This window comes from Pollachius pollachius (genome assembly GCF_949987615.1).
Source record: "Pollachius pollachius genome assembly, chromosome: 4".
Lineage (NCBI taxonomy): Eukaryota > Metazoa > Chordata > Actinopteri > Gadiformes > Gadidae > Pollachius > Pollachius pollachius.
Window position 1 is genome coordinate 13,741,189 of NC_136937.1, and position 18,106 is coordinate 13,759,294.

Here is an 18,106-nt window from a genome sequence, read left to right on the forward strand (position 1 = left end):
GTGAAGCATTTTATGCTCACTGGTGCAAACAGTATGGTGTACACAGTATCAATAGTACAACTCAGATGGTGGATGACCATATTAAGTTTGACTTAACTTTGATTAATGGACTTCCCAAACACACACGCTTGGATATTGCAGTTAGTGTAAACAAACACCCATAGTTTTTTTCTTTTCCCTAAAGTGGTCACACAAACTGGCTGGGCCTCCACGAAAACCCTCCATGTTGCTATTAGAAGTCTTCAACTAGTGTCCTCGCCAATTCTGTCTCTGGGCTATTACCGGAGGTATGTCCACACAGTCAACATTAACCCCTTCCTGTATTAGCTGGACTACAGCAGCTCAAAACGATACTGCAGCTCTTAATAGCTTAACCCTATTATGAGCTGCCAGGCAGTGTGTGTGTGTGTGCCTGTCTGCATCTCTCCCTCTCAAAAGCAGGTATGTTCTAAGTCATATGCAAGACCAGAGATATAGGAGGAAATGTAAAAACGAGCCAGTCTCTATCGCAGAAGCCAAAACAAACCCCTATTGTGAGAATTACCAGAACGGGGGAGTCCAGAACATTGTCTGTGACTATTTGTGTGATCTCACAATAGTTTGAGTCATCCATGATGTAGTGGAAAATAACTGATGGTGGAACATATTGCAGACATATTGCACTTCTATTACAACTATTTGTTCATTTAGAGGGCAATCTCATCCACAGCAACTATTGTCAGCTATGTCAGTCACATTTTAAGAATTAGTTCCACGTATATATTTCCTATGTCTTTTTTAACCCGTTTCCTGAGTCAAGAGTCCCATTGTCATTTTTGTTCAGTCTTCTGTCTTGTATTTATTTTCTCTGGCCCTCCCAAAGTTCAGTGCCTGGGGCAGCAGGGGCAGAACCCCCCCCCCACACACAGCATACTCTCACCTCCTACCTAACAGGAACAATCTGTCGGCCAACCGGCCCCCAGCCAGTCCCTCCACTCCCAGAGAATCACAAGGCAGCCGGCCAGGGGAAGGGGGGAGGAGAGGCCTGTGAGCAGAGGGGGAAGGAGGGATCTGTAACTCCTCGACGGCTTCTCCGCCAGGATCCAGATGCAGGCTCCCCTGTGAAACCTGAAGCTGTGCGCCACTGCTGCAGCAGGCGGACATCTTTTGTGTGTGTGTGAGTGTGTGAATGGTTCTCAAAGACGCTTTGTATTATACCCACTCCTTCTTCGCCGTAGCAGGGAACAGGCTCTCTTTTGGTGGGTGAGTACACTTTACTTTTTGAACGGTGTTATAGTTTGTCTATTTCCCTCCATTGTATTGGGTGATGTGTTCAAAGCCCAGTGTGTGTGTGTTTGTTGGTGGTCTGCGCTGGAGGTCTTGATGGCACCTCAGAGGATGGCTAAGAAGCGAGTCAGGCTCTAGGGTGGCGGGACTGGGCCCGGAGGCTGAAAGGTTCAGGCATGTGGCCCCAGGGTGGAGGAGAGAATTCCAGGCTTAATCCCATGGTTTTACTTGACTGGTGGGCCGCAACATAGGACAAAGAATACGGAAGAAAGTGGGGAAGTTCTATATGTTTATTTTTTCTTCTTGTTTTTATTTTTAAAGGATATTTTCGTTTCTTTATTAATGTACAACCACTAATATGATTTGATGTGGCAATAACCAAAATAAATGTGGGACAATGATTAAATTATTTTAAATGGGGAACATCACTGTGGTGCAGACCTGCTCGTCTCTGTTTCTAATGTCTGCGTGTGTGTGAGTGTGGTTTCTCGGCGGAGAGAAGGGGTTCCATAAGGCCCGGTGCGAATGGGGAACTTTTGTAGGCGCAGGATGCTTTGTATGAGTTGGTCCAATCCAGCCGGCCTGATGAGTGTTGTGTTGCACCTCAGGAAGCAGCTTGCAGACAGATGGAGTCCAAAAGGGCCGATGATGACTGAGGGTTCAAAGTCTATAGTCAGACCGAGCGGTGGTGACTACAGTGGTGGGAGGGGTTCTGATGACCAGATGTTGCATCGCTGAAGATTCTATAGGTTGACAGTCGGCTATCATTATTTTTTTCCCCTACTTTATCTAGAAGTTGCAAGAAGCATCATGAATAGTTGGGGGTTGCCTACATTTTTTACTGGTTGATTCATTCGTTCGAGAAAAATATGACACCATTTTATGTGGAATCTGGCCTAAAATTACGTTTATAAACCTTTGCTGAACACATTTTCTATTATCACTCAACATAATATAAACCTACATAGCCCTGTCCACGTTGCCTCCATTAATGTTGCATTCACTGTGACATTTTAGGATGTGGGGCTCTGTCTTATACCTAACGAATACAATTTAGTAAACTTCGTCGTCAATAAATGCAGAAAAACACTATCACTAAATGGGCTCTACATTATATACAGTATACTGTATAACTTTTTTTTCTTAAATTATTCCCGCTGTAAAGCCTTTAGTGATGTAATCACCTTCTGGTTTACAGAGCCTGATGATGCATCCAATGGCTCCACACAGGATCGGCCTGTCTTTAGCGCTGTGGTCCGGCAGCAGTCTGGCCTTACCATTCCCTCTACAGATCCTAGCGGAGGGGAGCGCCACAGAAGAAGAGACCGGCGCCTCGGTCCCGGGTCCTACACAACTGACCACCAGAGGCAGCACGCTCCCCGACTACCAAACTACGCCCACCGGTGGCCTGACGGATGGGGCGGCTACCGCTCTGGATCAGGTCGTTGAATTCCTCCACAGGAACCTGATTTATATCGTCGCTGGAGCCTCGGTCGCCCTCCTTATGCTCCTCATCGTGTGCATCGCGGTCACCTTGAAGCGAAAATTGAGGATCAATGCGTACTACCCGTGCTCTTTCCCCGCAAAGATGTACGTGGAGCAGAGGGACAAGGACGGAGGGGTGAAACGCTTCGACCAGGTGCCAGAGAAGGCCCCTAGATGGCAGCAGAGTGTGCCTGTAGACTCCGGTCAGCGGCTCCAGCAGGACATCATGAGGGCGGTCAAGGGTCTCCGGACACCCAACAAAAAAGCTACCCAGGGAGGAGAAGCCGCGCAGGCGGACTCCCCTATCGAAACAACAGATGGGGAACGCCTGGTTGAAAAGGCACCGGAAGAAGCCGAGACGAGCCGGCACTCGCCAATTGAAGCCAGCAATGAAGAGTCGCACGAACAGGAGATATCTCCGAAACAGACTGGTCAACCGGATGTTGATCCGGAGGACTCACCTCGGTCTGGGGCAGATCCCTCACCTGTCCAGCCAGACCACAGACCCGCATCACCGCTCATTCAATGTGACTCTCCTAAAATCCAATTGATCAATGGGGAGAAAACTTCATTTTAATGATGTCCTGCATCAATCCATCAGTGTCAAAGCACGTGTTTTCCACAGGATCAGGAGCCTTTATTTTATGATGTGAAAATACTAAATGTGTTCATATTGTTTGGTAGACTTTTATTTCAAGTTTTGCTAGTGAATGAAATCAATTTTTGCTCTCTTTTTTTATGGGACGTCACCGCACGTCTGTTTATGGATAGCACGGCTTTCCATAAACAGACGTTGTGGTGAGCCTCGCACAGTTGCACTATCACAACTGTTGTTTTCTGCCTTACTTATGGAGTTGATACGTCAAAGGGCATGCCCAGGGGCGTAGCCAGGACTTTATTACTGAGGTGGGGGGGGTTTAGTGCAATATTTATTCTAACGTCGGTTTATAACACTTTAAATAAGAATGAAAATGATGAAAGTCGAAGTCAAAGTTAGACCAAACTAATAGTGCATATATTTCAGCTTTCTTTAGACCGTTTCCGTTCAGGATTATTATTATTTTATTTTTATACTCGGCGGGCCAGCGGGGTGGCCGTGCCCCCCCTGGCCCCGTAGTGGCTATGCCCCTGGGCATGCCACCAGGTCCTACTACATTTTATGACCACCCATTAAGTTTGACTCCTGGAAACACAGAATAGTTATATTTTTCTAAAGATTGCTTTTGTACACACTCGCCAAATATAAAGATGTGTTTAAATGTATTATTCATGTGAAAGAGACCACACTGCAGAATCTTTAAATAAATAAATGCCTATAGTCAAACAGTGAATTCACTTTTAAAAAGATTGAATTTTTGGCAAATGTGACCAGTACCCAAATGAGTTAGCCTTTCAATACAACTTTTTAATATTATATTAAGTCTTTGAATTTGTCTAAACAATAACCTTCGTTTAAAAACTTTATGTAGGCTTTTATGTAAAAGTAAAAATATATATAATTGGTATTGCCATAATATTTTGTCTGTTCATTTTGTACTTTATTTGTGTCTATGATGTGTGTACACGTAAATATGCAAACATACAGCTCACTCAATGTAAGTCAAGTTCACTTAATTACAGTGTAAGTAGAGGGAATATCTAAACAACACAACCATATTTACAAGAAATCTTGAGAACAAGAAGTGAGACTGTTCACGTGATAAATGGGGTGGATTGGTTCGCTAGGTGGATAAACCTAAAACTGAATCTTAATGAAATTGAAATAGAATGCAGCTTTCTCTGGCTGGTTTCTCCATATTGCTTAGTTGAAAGCATATTAAGTCCTTAACTCCTGATTTATTTAGTAAATATTAGGTAGTAAGAAATTATTAAAATTCAGTGTAATCTCCCAATCCAATCCTCTTCCTGTCGTCACAGTGATAAAACTAATTGTTTTCTTTCATACGGTTCTTTCAGAATCTTTTGAATGGTGAGTCTCTGTTCAAATTGTTCAACTGCATTAAGGCCTAATTTAAGCTGTTTGAAATAACTCGTACACTCTATGACATCAGAGACAACCAATTTCCCCAAATTACTTCAACCTAGGGGAATTTAGGGGATAAAAATTGCTGTTTCATGAAAGATACCTGGAGGAACTGAAACTACATCCAGGAAACTGACTCGCATGCACTTGCGAAACCCTCGAGACCATATTTAGACGGAGTGGGCTCTTATTTTGAACAAGACTTAGTTGGAAGACAAAATGGAAGGATTGGAGGACTATGTCGACTACCCGGATTACACTCCAGGCAATGAAACTGCAGAGCCTTTCGGAACTTTAGAAGACAACACTTCCTTTTGGAAATACTGCAGTTTGACAATCAACATCCTCATTGCCCTGGTCGGCCTCTGTGGAAATTCTGTGGTCATTTGGATTTCGGGCTGGAAAATGAAAAGATCTGTTAATACTACCTTCTATCTCAGCCTGGCCATTTCAGATTCCTTGTTCTGTGCCTGTCTGCCGATGGAGATATTCTATGTGATGACCTCGAATTGGCCCTTTGGACTGGCGTTATGTAAGCTCATCTCCTCTGCACTGTTTTTCAACATGTTCAGCAGCGTCTTTGTACTGATGCTGATCAACATTGACCGCTGTGTGAGAGCAATGTTTCCAGCGTGGTCCCAGAACCACAGGACAATCAAGATGGCATCCAGTGTACTAGTCCTCACATGGATCCTTTCTGCTACCATGACTTTGCCTTCACTGCTCCACAGAAACACCAAAGTCCTCGGTAATGTCACACAGTGCTATGTCCATTATGAGTCCATCACTGTAGGCAAAGCAGTGGTGCTCACCCGATTCATCTTCGGATTCCTCATTCCTTTTGTGATCATTGTAAGCTGCAGCATCATCTTGTGTATAAAGCTTAGAAGATTAACCATCAAAACCACTAAGCCCTATAAGGTCATGGTCATACTCACCTTGACCTTTTTCATCTGTTGGATTCCCTTTCATACATTTCGTCTTCTTGAATTAAACATACGTAAGCACAACGTGTATGTAGTCGAAACAGGAATGTTTGTGGCAGTAAATTTAGCTGCGGCGAATAGCCTCATCAATCCATTTTTGTACGTGTTTATTGGTAAGGAATTTAAACAAACCCTGAGGAAATCTATAATAGGGAGGATGGAGTATGCGATGGACGAGGACGGTCGGACAGCAAGTATTATTCAAGGATCCAAGTCGATGGCTAATGACGGACAGATTTCAAAAGTGTTTGTTCACAATGTTCTTTGAGTTTTTTGTCAGAAGTTTAGTTAGAAAATGCATTTGTTCGTTCTTGTTACTTTTAGTACACATGTGAAAATTGTGAATTATATCAGGTAGTTTTTTGCTGGTGTAATGGGATGTCACCAGCTCTCCCTAAATAACCGTCCCAAACTTTGCATTAGTATGAAAGACAGCCATGAGCTTGTGGATAAACACAATACTCAAACAAATATACAGAATATTTCTTTCTTGATTTTAAATAACCAAGTTGAATGATGAATCAAACTATTTCAGCTATATTTTCTATGAGGGAGCTTTGGGTCCTACTATATTTGATGTTCATTCAAGTTTACGTCTGGGAAAAACTGAATTGGTATATTTTCCTTCGAGGGCTTTTGTATGCATACACCATAAATAAACTATATTCATAAATGTGTTTGAATGTATGATAGATTCATGTATAAGAGACCAAACAGCAGAATCTTAAACTTAATATAGCAAAAACAATGTTTTCAATTTGAAAGTTATGTGGTAGATGCTTCAAAATACATTGCGGTATGATTTCTTGTCCACTTCCTCGTGTTGGGTCAATGCAACATTTGTCAGTTTTTATTTTGTAAAAGTGACCCGCACCGAAATGCAAAGGAGTTAGTCTTTTAAAAATACTTTTAATCTAAATCTAAGTCTTTATCTAAATATATTCATAGGAATAATCCATTTGCTCTAAAAGTAGGCAAGATACACAACAATATAAATGTTGCTTATTTTATTGAACATTGAATTTTCCATAGTTAGATATGACAATGCAGGGAGGGAGGAAGGAAGTACTCTGGGTGTGATCGTTTTACTCTTCAGCTCTTTTTAACACCTTCAACATTGCATCACAAATTAAAAGCAAAACTATTTCTCAAATGTTTGCTAGCGTGCTATTCGTTCTTGACATCCAACCGCTTTTTTCAAGTAAGGCTTGACTTTTTAACCATTAACCCCATCTGTGTTTACATTGTGCGTTTACGTGACAGGCTAAAGATTACGGATGGTAGGAATGCCACAAAGAACTTGAATAACTCTTGACGCTGGTATACTTTGAAAGGTAACTACTCCCTATAATGTTGTGTTATAGTGCAAAAAGGAGGCAGGACTGCTATGGTTTCCTTGGTGAGTAGAAGTGGTGTCGGGGAAGGGGGGGAAATCTACTTAGTTAGTGGCCTCTGCTGCCACCTGCTGGTTTGGTTCTTGCTTGAGACGGTAGTCAGCCAGGGCAGCCCTTATTGCATCTTCTGCCAGCACTGAGGAGGATTACGAAAGGAGATGGACGGCATAAGATGGTAGAATATGCAATGGCAGAGGTAGACAACATGGTTGAAGAGAGGGACAGGAATACTTACTAGAGCAGTGCAGTTTCACCGGGGGAAGACTGAGCTCTTTGGCAATATCTGTGTTCTTTATCATCGACGCATCAGCAAGCTAAGCAATGACAAAAGCATGAATATACATTTTATAAACGCTGTATATCGTTTTGTTATTTACTGTAACTATTAACATTGAAAAATATGTAATTCATGTATGTAATATCAAATTATAAACAAGGAAATTACGTAAAAATAAAACTAAACAATCTAGTTATAGTGAATAACAAATACTGATGACCCAAAATCAACCCAATAACATGTTCAGTGCAGTCCCATATTTACTTACAGACTTGCCCTTCACCCACTCTGTGACCAGAGAGCTTGATGCAATAGCAGAGCCACAGCCAAAGGTCTTGAATTTGGCGTCCACAATCTTCCCATGATCATCAACCTCAATCTGTCACATAGAGATCCAGGTTACCAAACCATAACAAACAAATACTTCACAAGGAAAATGTACAGGTTTTGTTGAATCATAGTCCATTTTTTACAAACTCTTCTGTACTAACAAATTAGTATTTATCAAATGTCTTTGTAAAATGGTAATTCTCTATGAATAAAGGAAAATGGGATTTTGCCGTATACCTGAAGTTTCATCACATCTCCACAAGCTGGGGCACCCACCAAACCTGTCCCCACATTCTTGGATTTCTTGTCCAAAGATCCAACATTTCTTGGGTTCTCGTAATGGTCCACCACCTTTATAAGTGAAGGGCAGAGTTTAGTTTCAGTATAGTACACATATTAAACCTCAACATAAACCGGACTAGTCTAGTTTCAAGATAATAAAACGTATACATATTTATGGACATAGATCCAAATAATACAGCACCAGGGTTCGTTATAGCCTTGGCATGCAACCACATTACATAAGGTAAATAAAATAAAGAAAGATAGGGCTCCATTGTCTAGAGAGCACTCCCCACATCCTCTCCCCTCCAGTAAAATCTCCCCAATTTTCTGCAAAGTCATAATGACAACAAGGTTTCATATTTTAGAATATAAATACTTCTGTTATGAATATTTTATTTCTAGACTTAAAAAATAGACATGTATGCCTATTCTGTTAGGGTTACCTTACTTACACCATTCAGAATTTAACGAGTTAGGGGGTTTATGATTGCTGGTCTACACAGTTCTACTTGGTGATAATACAAAAATGTATAATCTAAACGTTTACAACCTAAAACAGTTTACTTTGCCGAGATAGCACATGTATATGAAAACGTCAGACACTAGAACCTAGTCATTTATCGATGCACATTTGAATGTAGATCTAATAGTTGTACAATTAAGTCCAGTCATTGTTTTAAATGTTTGCAGAAAACGGAAACTGGTATTTAACTTGATATGTCCCCTGACGCACTAAACAATACATTTATTACCTACGCAACATTGATTAACATACAGACTAATCTGATTAGATCAACAGCTTCAAGCTACATCAATTTATAGGGTGACCCTCTCTAAGGCAGAGAGGCTTAGGTTTATATTTATTATTAACCGTGTAAAAAGCTTGTTCCAAAGGGCAGGGAGTCTTGTTTCCTATCGTGTTGGTACGCATGCAGCCAAACAAACCAACTAGTTCCAGATAACAACATTTCGACCATTACTATGACAGCCCATTTGTACTACTAGACTAGACCGGCTGTTACAAAATACGCCATGCCTCAAAGGAAACGTTACCTTCTCGTGGTAGAAGCACTGGGCTCTGAACTCGGGGGCTGAAAGCGTCCTGTTGAGTAACATCAGTGGGCTGATGCACTTCTTGGCGAGGACACCCGCCATGTTGTTTAGGTTAATGACGCACTAAGAAAAACACTGGAACGATGCGTGGATTCGACTGGCTCGATCGGCTTCTAGTACTGTACTGGTCTGCTGCACCGGTCATGCGCTCAGCCTAGTTAACGACACGGGGAGCGAGGGGAGGGGCTTATTTTTGAAGGTTACGGGAAACCCCTAGTGGTACTTTAGGGTACTACATGGGACAATGTAAAAAAATATATTTAGGCCCTTATGTAAACGGAAACAATTCTAAAATGTCCCCAGATTGACATCAGTGCAATTTGTGTACGACCACGATAACTTTTAGTATTTTTTATTTCTGTGATCCTTATACCATCTAACATAAGACCAGAAGGTATTGCATCGAAGACAACTGCTAATTCTTTAGCAGTAACTCGAAATCCATAACTAAGATATACTGTGTATACGTTTATAAAAAGTCTGCATACATTTAGTAATTGTGTCACCGATAATATGTCATTTTCAACCGAGCTACCAATAAACAATGCTATATTTTTGACAATGTTTTCATTGTTATGATTCCAATAAACATGTTTATAAATAATTAACCAGGCAAATAACGCTAATTAATGCTAGTTAACAAGGCCCAACGCCCTTTTCTTTATGTAGTATTGGAAGTAGGCTTCCAAAAGTCGAATTCATTTAGACCCTCTTGGCATTATGTCAACGCCCTTTTTTTTTTTTTTTTTAAATAATGGGGTTTATTCCTCATGCAACATTTAAACGTTTATGTTAATCTGTGTGACTATGGCTTGGGCAACATCGAAGACTATTGCAGTAGGCCTATATACAAGCCGTGAGAACCCTTCACAAACTCTGTCCTTGGACATTATTATACATTGATCAGTGGCGTACATACGAATGATGCGTTCAAGTCCAAACACAACTTATAAACCACGGCATTGATGTAGATGCCAGTATTCACTGGAAGACGATATCACTCTTTTTTTTGTCAGAGCTCTTAGGTAAGACATGCTTTTTTATGTATATAGTTACGTCATTATGACTTTTATTGATTCATATTTCATGTGAACTTCTGACATAATTGGATTCCAAGCAATGCTTGCAAATACCAGTACATTGACATCTAGAAACCAATCCTGAGGAAAATAGTATTATTATATTTCCGTATAACATAACTATCGAATATTCACCCAAACTGGTATGGGTAATTTACACAATCGGTCCGCTGGTACATGAACGCAGCACTGCTATTTCCGTGGCGATGCAGCGGAACTGTGATGCAATCTGTCGCAAGGATTAAAGTTTATGTCCATAACATTGATCACTGGTTATGTTTGAGGTGTCGCTTCGCGTTATACAGACGCTTGGATTTTTACCGAGATACGTTTTCTTTTTTATCAGCTAAACGGCAATTTTAACACCTTGGTTTGCTCACTTTAGCTTCTGTTAGCAAGCTAGCAACCACCAAAAATTGGTATATTTTGTATCTTACTCAACGTTAGCGAAGTTTATGTTAACAGTGACACTTCCCTTACGTTAGGCTCGTGTGGAGGAACACCATACTTTTAACTTCTGCGTTTCTGTCAGGCAATTAGCACCAGTATAGGTCCGATTCGTTTTGACATGTTTTAAAGGTCTGGGGACAGACACAACATCTCCACATACGTGTACCTGGAACTTGGATCTCATGGCGACTGCCGCCCCACCACCTCCCGGCGCCGCTCCCTCCGAGGCGCCGAACCCGAGCACCAGCGGGGCCAGCGTGAATAATGACAGTGGAAGCCAGGACAGCACGTTCGAGTGTAATATTTGCCTGGACACGTCTAAAGATGCAGTGATAAGCCTATGTGGGCATCTTTTCTGGTAGGCGCACAGTTACTTTATTATTGTCATCTATGCCTTTCACTGATGTAAACACTTTATTAGTGCACACTTTAAGAACAGTACCCATGCGATACTTCCATACCGGTGTACGTTATAGGCCTAAAGCAAACTAATGATTCTGCCAACTATCAAATAACTGTCAGAATGTGAGCTGTGTCACATCCTGAAACCGACAATAGACAAACAAGGCGGTGCCATTGTAATGATTTATTCCTGAAATGTGACGTTTCAAGATTGTGTTTGGGATTTCATTTTAAGTTTTCTCTTTTCCCAATCCTTCTCATCTCTTCAATTAGTTGGCCATGCTTGCATCAGGTAAGTTGGTCTATGTTGTTATTATGAAGATAGGTTTTCTATCAGAAAACTGTCCGAACCATTTCTCCTAATATAATCTAACATCTGCTGTACTTGTTTAGTGGTTGGAGACCAGGCCAAACAGACAAGTTTGTCCAGTGTGCAAAGCTGGAATCAGCAGAGACAAAGTAATCCCCTTGTATGGGCGAGGAAGCACTGCCCAGCAGGACCCGAGGTGGGTAGAGTTCACCTGGTTAAGGCTTTCTCATATCTTCAGTTGCAGTCGCATTTGTGTTTTGTATTACCAACATAAGTAAGATATAGGTTACCATTATGCTGTGTGTGTTGACGTTTCCGTGGGCCTCCCCTCAACCAAATGTTCTTCTGTTGTAGGGAACGAACACCTCCGCGACCACAAGGACAGAGGCCAGAGCCTGAAAACCGTGGCGTAAGTTTACCTACGATGAAATATAAACCCTATCATCACACACGCTTTTTCAAATGCATTTATAAAACGGAAGGTTCCAGTCCTTGATTCTGATTGTCTCGAAGCTGTCGTAAAACTCTATAAACACACGCCTGTGCCAACATATCCATTCATTATTAGTATTATTGTGCCACCCAAAGTGTGCTTACCTGTGTGTTGTTTGAAACCATATTCAGGAAAAATAATTGGGATTTTTAATAAATTATCACATTTTATGTTTCTTTTTGTTTATGTAGTGGAATCTTACTTGGTAGATAGATACCGTCTTAGTAACCTGCACTTGTACCAAACTTTCACTATTTAAAGCCAGAGTTATAACATATATAATATAATATTTTATACATACATATATACAGAACAAGGCGACCCTCGAGGAGGTAACTATCTTGTCAATTCTGAGATCATGGCAGAAAGAAACATGACAGCAGGGGCTTCTTTCTGCCATTTTTTTTGCTACTGATGTTCCTACTGAACCATGACCCTGTCCCCATACCTCCCCTGCCGTTCACGTGCCGGACCGTGCGTACCCCTATGCGGAAGACCAAAATCCAGGAGGACCGCATTGGTCCAGGATAACAAAATGGATGCATGTTTTGAAGAGAGATTATATGACGAGATCCCCCGTTACCCACATTTATAAAATTCATCAAACAATATTCATTAGTGAACTCCTGGCGAGAACGCTTTGGAGAGAGGAAAAATGCAATTTTCTTTCCTAATGCACATGCAGCCTCTCCTCGGTTACTGGCGTTTGACAACCAACGCTATGGTGCACTACCCTAACCAACCGGCATGGAGTTAGGATCGGGAAACGCACATGGGTAGGATGCTAGACCGACACGGACCCTCAATTTTAGCATGAATGGGACCTCCGACCCTCCCCTAGCTGCTGTTGAATCACTGTAAAACATGGCCTCTCATAGCTTATTGCTTAAATATATACAGCATGTATATTTCAACCATCTAATTGCTGGCCCAGTTTGTTGGTTTCATTAACTTAATTCATGATGAAACTGTTTGGCCGCATTGGATAAGGCACATGCTGCCGTGTAAAGTGACGTTTAATTCATTAGCAAAAGAAATGCCTTTCCCTTTGGGACCTATTAGATCCTGCTGAGGGGCTAAAGCCTGCTCTGAGAGTAATGGCAAATAGCATTGGCTATTGCATCACATCTCTACTTCTTAACCATGAGAACTGTGAACATGTTGATGGAAAATAAAATGATGACCCTAATGTTGATGTTAACGTTGAATCATTGTTTTGTAGGGTTTTCAGGGTTTTGGATTTGGAGATGGAGGATTTCAGATGTCGTTTGGGATCGGTGCCTTCCCGTTTGGTATTTTCGCCACTGCTTTTAACATTAATGACGGCAGACCACCACCAGGTAGTTGGGATTTTTGTGATAATCCAAATTATGTCATATACGTAATATTAAAAGTGTTTTGTACCCCAAATTAGGTTTATTGCACAATAATCAAATAGGTTTAATGTAACATTTCATACTGCCATTGTGCTTGGATACCAAATAACAATTTAAACGTATTATTCTACCAGCAGCCCCAGGGACACCACAACACACGGATGAGCAGTTTCTGTCGAGACTTTTCCTCTTTGTGGCGCTGGTGATTATGTTTTGGCTGCTCATTGCCTAATGGACTGCATACCAAATACACATCATTGTGTAGGATAAACAGCAAAAGCAAGATCCACTGGAAGGAAAAAACATACCATGCATTGTGTGGATTTCAATTTATGAATGGGGTCACCGTATTGAATACTTTCCTGTGAAAAGGGTGCAATATGTTGCTTGTCTAACCACTACCTGAAACTGTAGATTATTTGGCTGCTCATTGATTAGAATTTAGTTGAGTTTCCTCAACGTGCCTCAGTCCAGATTGATTTTGACTTTTGCATTTCAATGAACTGTAGTATCAATTTCTCAACGAATGTGAGGTAATAAAACGAAACAGGACAGATAAGAGCAAGCCAATTCTGTAAATGAATTTTATTGTAAAACAAACATTTAACAATTTGCACTAAAGAGTTTTCTGTTGAGTCTTATAAATTGATACAGATTTCTTTATGGAACCTCAACTTAATGTAGTCTCAACATAATCACAAACGACCTTTAACTGCCAATTTGAAGGAAATTAGTCTATTAATATATATTGTCGGACTGTACACCGCTATACTGTAAACCAGAGGATATTTGTTCATGTTTCAGGTTTTACTTGAGTAAAACAGGACTGTATAACAATGGCTGATAACTAGGTCAGAACATTAAATCGAAATAAAAACTCCTTGGTATATCGGTCAATGTATTTCTTTTAACAGAGGCCTACTTTCCTTGTTTTGTCTGCTCTGGTAAAAGAGAAGTGCTACTTATCCTAATGGAGAGTAAAAATGTGATCTGAGGGAAAGAGTTGGGCAGAAAGGAAAATTGTTACATTGACTATTATCCCAATTTAAAAACTAGAAAGCATATCTGGAATATGGTATGTATTATTAAAAATCTTGATATAACAACATATCTAAACAGTAGTCATTTAGCCATGTGATATACTTGAAATATTTATTCAAGTATGCACTTTTTTAACTGCAGCTATCCTCTTGATCAACACCTATTTAAATTATGAATGTTCTGATACCTTAACTCTGTATTAACTGAATTTAAAAGATGGGACAAATAAAGGATATCGGAGCCATTCACATATGCCTCAAACACATTTTAATATAGCAATAACATTTGGATTTTATAAAAATATGGACTTTAAATCACAACCTTTGTTAGCAAAATGTATATATTGTAAACTATTGTGGTTTGGTTTTCCAAAAAAAGGCCCACTGATTAATGATAAGCATATAAGCCTACAGAGTCACTTATTTAGTTGAATAAAAAAACCAAAATGTAAGATGGGTTAATGAAAACTAATGTAACAGTATGTTTTAACAGTATTCAATGTGATGTTGCTTTAACAGTCACTGAACTATAAAGTAATACAGTTGGAAGATAGTTTAACATTTTTGAGAAGTTGCTTGACAATGAATATGTATGATTCTGTCTAAAGCAATGTACTCTGAATAAAAATGAAGGAAATATGCGATTTGTGCACGTGAAGTTTTGTTTAATCCTGAAACCAATTGCAACCATTGCACCTAGTTTAATATGAGATGATGAGTTGGTATTTCTAATAATCATCTTACTAAATCAACAACAGGCCAAAATAAGACAAAATAAACACATTCTTTGAGATAACTCACAAGATCACATCCCACTGTCCTCATGTCATTTTATTTTATTGACTCTCTCTTTGGAGCAGGCTCTGGTAGGCTGAATTCAGCCTCATACAGGATCTGCTGGATCTTCATTTTCGTCTCGCATCTTTTTTGAGGAGCAAGGCGCTTCAAGGTGGGAACAAAGCTGAGCAGAAACAGTTCGTCCTCATCCTGTGTCCTGCCCACTGACTTTTTTAAAGGTGCCACGCCATCAGCAGAGGCTAATGTTTCTTTCGCCAAGTCCTTCCTCTTTTTCCCAGTACCGCCAAGCGTCCCCCACTGGTTGGTCTGTGACTCAGGTGAAGAGGACGGGGTCGCAAACGCTGCCTGGGACTGGGACTCTGGCTGGGTCGCGGGGGCCTTTGCGATGGCACGGGTCCTCCTCGTTGGGGCAGGGGACATGGGGCTGTCTGCGGCCAGGGAGTCCAGGTCAGGAGGGGAGTGGTCTTCCCCGTTGTTGTTGATGAAGTTCTCTGATATGCCGTTCCTTGTGCCGGTAAAAGGGGCAAGGAAGTTGAGCCGCTGTCTGTATTTCCATCGACTGGGAACCAGCTCCCCTTGCTGCTTGCTTTTGAGCTCCGTTCGAACCTCTTTTAAATAACGGTCTCTCATATTCTTCCATCTTCTTTTGCATTCTTCAGCTGGGAGGGTCAGAAGCAAAACAATATTATCAAGGACAAACATTTTTGCTTTGGCTTAAGGTAATTTAATGGGAAACAGGAAAGCTTTAGTAGATGGTCAGGTCTGTGAATATTATGACTATTATCCATTGGTATGTGAATATTGTACAATCCAAGAATTTGTTATACTAGTTGCTACTTATCCATGTATGCCTAGACAACCCTATCAAGGAGGAAACTATCGCATCCATCCTTTCTCAAACCATACTACTATGTCCTGAGCAAGTAGGCCTACATGATTACTGATTACATGCGCCTCGTTGGGGACATGTGGGGCCTCAAGTTTCATCAAAAAGTAACCAGAACTAACATTGTTTAGTCACTTTGACAAACTAAAAGGATCAGCATGGTTCCCGTACGACTAATATGCGATAATATTGAACGAAAACGATTGTTAAACGTTTGACATTTCTTAGATTACAAAGCCTAAGGTGAGCGGCGTGCTGCTTCACACGCGTACCGCCGCGCGGTAGAACCGGAATATCCGTGTTGGCTCCGCGCGGCCTACCGCGCGGAGCCGCCTTGCTACCGCTAGCACGGCATGCGCGTACCATCCACCGCTTTGCTGCCCGCACAGATAAAACGACCACCAGGCAACGTGAAAATCTAAGCCATTGAATAGAATCAAAGCGCCAACTTAAGCGCCTGTTTTCTAAATCAGTTATATTATCTCTTGCACTCTAGAATTTGGCTAGGCAAAATAACAACTAATAGTTACTTAAGAGACACTTAAACACTCACATGGGACCCCCATTAGGGTGCTGATGCTTCTCCAGGCATTTATTCGAGTTTCTGTGCAGCGGTAAGTCGGTAAAGTTACGTTATAGAGCTCGGGGAAATTAAATACAGACATTATCAACTTATCGTCCATTTTGCCGTCCTGCCGTCTGCCGTGTTGTTGTGGCTGTGCCGTGCTGCGCGCGCGCGGAAGCGGTAATCTTCTCCCGCCTTTTCCGCCCAGTTTCTGCTCAGCTGCACGTTATCGCGAGCGCAAGCTGCCGCTCGCGGCAGTTCGCATTAGAGTCGGCTGGGGGCGCAACATGGGTTCGCCATTCATAAACACAGCTATTTGCATTCAGGTCCTGTTGATTCCAATATCATTTTCATTATTTGCAGGCTTCTTTTTTCCAAAAATTGTCTTATAAATTGTCATCACCGAAACATTGGTTCTGTTTCCAGCAGCATAATGTTTATTGTTTGAGTGAACTGCATTAGGCAGCTCTTGTGTACCTGGTTACAACAACCTTTCGTTTCTACATTCCCAATCCAACATAGGCCAGAGGAATATATATAAATATGATATATGATATGATATATGTGTTATTATCTCCCTGTTTTATTTGTCCTAAATACACGAGAATGATTTATTTGCCAACCAACAACCAAAGACTAAAATAGATTTTTGCCATTTGTTAAATGCAATGTACGATCATACATGTGAAATTAAGTATATTACTCTACCGAACAACAAGCAAAGACTAAAATAGAATTTGCCATTCGTTTAATGCAACATATATGTTCATTCATAAAGCACAACCTCACACAGACAACCCCAAACATTTTTTTTGAAAGTATAATTTAACATCCCACACTTTGGATGGCCCCTTATGTGGTTTCAGGATGTGTTGTGTGCACCAACTAATGCACTGACAACAACAAAACAAGCCTTTATCATATTAATCCCCCTGTAATGAATTCTGCACCATTTGACCCGAAGTGGATGTGCTACAATTCGCTCTATTGAGAATCACAATAAACTACAGATAGTGATCTCAAATTCTCAGCAAACTATACATCAACAATCTGCTCGCTATTAAACCCAACAGAAAAGGATGGGGTGGTGGTGTTTATTGTTATCTGTTCTCCAGCCCTTATAAGAGGAGCTTAAGACAGATTGTGAAAATCCATTAATACTCCAGAAAAAGAGGAAGAAAGGTCTATCATCTTGTATGAAATCGCAGGGTTGGCTGAATGTAACCTGTGTGAGCTTTGCCTCGGCCTTGCACGTTGTCCAGCAGACTGCATGGCACAGATAAGACATGAACAGGTGGACGAATGATATCAAAGACTAAGAATGTATGTTCAATACTATGTCAGTCTATTTATCATCTCACTCTTGATTGCTAAAGCATATGGTGCAACACAAATCGTGATGTTCTTCCAGACCTAACCAAAACAGGTCAATGTATTTTATCACGCACTATGATCATAGTTGGCTGGATTGGATGGACCTGGTTCTGGACCTATCGTCTGTTTTACAGACGATAAAGCTGACTAGGGAAGTGCAATTAGGAAATACAT

General features: G+C 40.9%; 4 protein-coding genes across 5 annotated transcripts; 3 read left to right on the plus strand and 1 right to left on the minus strand.

The window, feature by feature from the left end:
- The first annotated feature begins 1,112 nt into the window (after window positions 1–1,112).
- On the plus strand, window positions 1,113–4,178 carry tmem119b (transmembrane protein 119b). Its single transcript, XM_079735974.1, has 2 exons — window positions 1,113–1,242; window positions 2,465–4,178. The coding sequence occupies exon 2, from the start codon at window positions 2,471–2,473 to the stop codon at window positions 3,326–3,328; it is 858 nt and encodes a 285-aa protein (XP_079592100.1). The 5' UTR covers window positions 1,113–1,242; window positions 2,465–2,470; the 3' UTR covers window positions 3,329–4,178.
- A 460-nt stretch (window positions 4,179–4,638) lies between these two features.
- LOC307074398 (chemerin-like receptor 1) lies at window positions 4,639–6,688 on the plus strand. The gene has a single exon (XM_079734547.1). It carries the CDS (start codon window positions 4,994–4,996, stop codon window positions 6,026–6,028), a length of 1,035 nt encoding a protein of 344 aa, XP_079590673.1. The 5' UTR covers window positions 4,639–4,993; the 3' UTR covers window positions 6,029–6,688.
- Window positions 6,689–10,202: 3,514 nt separating this feature from the next.
- On the plus strand, window positions 10,203–14,407 carry rnf185 (ring finger protein 185). 2 transcript variants are annotated; one of them, XM_079734107.1, is made up of 6 exons: window positions 10,203–11,046; window positions 11,364–11,382; window positions 11,484–11,596; window positions 11,755–11,809; window positions 13,116–13,233; window positions 13,407–14,407. In XM_079734107.1, the coding sequence occupies exons 1-6, from the start codon at window positions 10,871–10,873 to the stop codon at window positions 13,499–13,501; spliced, it is 576 nt and encodes a 191-aa protein (XP_079590233.1). In that variant the 5' UTR covers window positions 10,203–10,870; the 3' UTR covers window positions 13,502–14,407. The 2 variants fall into 2 exon arrangements, with proteins under 2 accessions (XP_079590233.1, XP_079590232.1); XM_079734106.1 differs by having other exon boundaries at window positions 10,211–11,046; window positions 13,404–14,407.
- A 153-nt stretch (window positions 14,408–14,560) lies between these two features.
- LOC307074104 (uncharacterized protein) lies at window positions 14,561–16,692 on the minus strand. Its single transcript, XM_079734105.1, has 2 exons — window positions 16,547–16,692; window positions 14,561–15,766 (listed from the first exon to the last, which is right to left on the minus strand). The coding sequence occupies exons 1-2, from the start codon at window positions 16,674–16,676 to the stop codon at window positions 15,141–15,143; spliced, it is 756 nt and encodes a 251-aa protein (XP_079590231.1). The 5' UTR covers window positions 16,677–16,692; the 3' UTR covers window positions 14,561–15,140.
- Window positions 16,693–18,106: the final 1,414 nt, after the last annotated feature.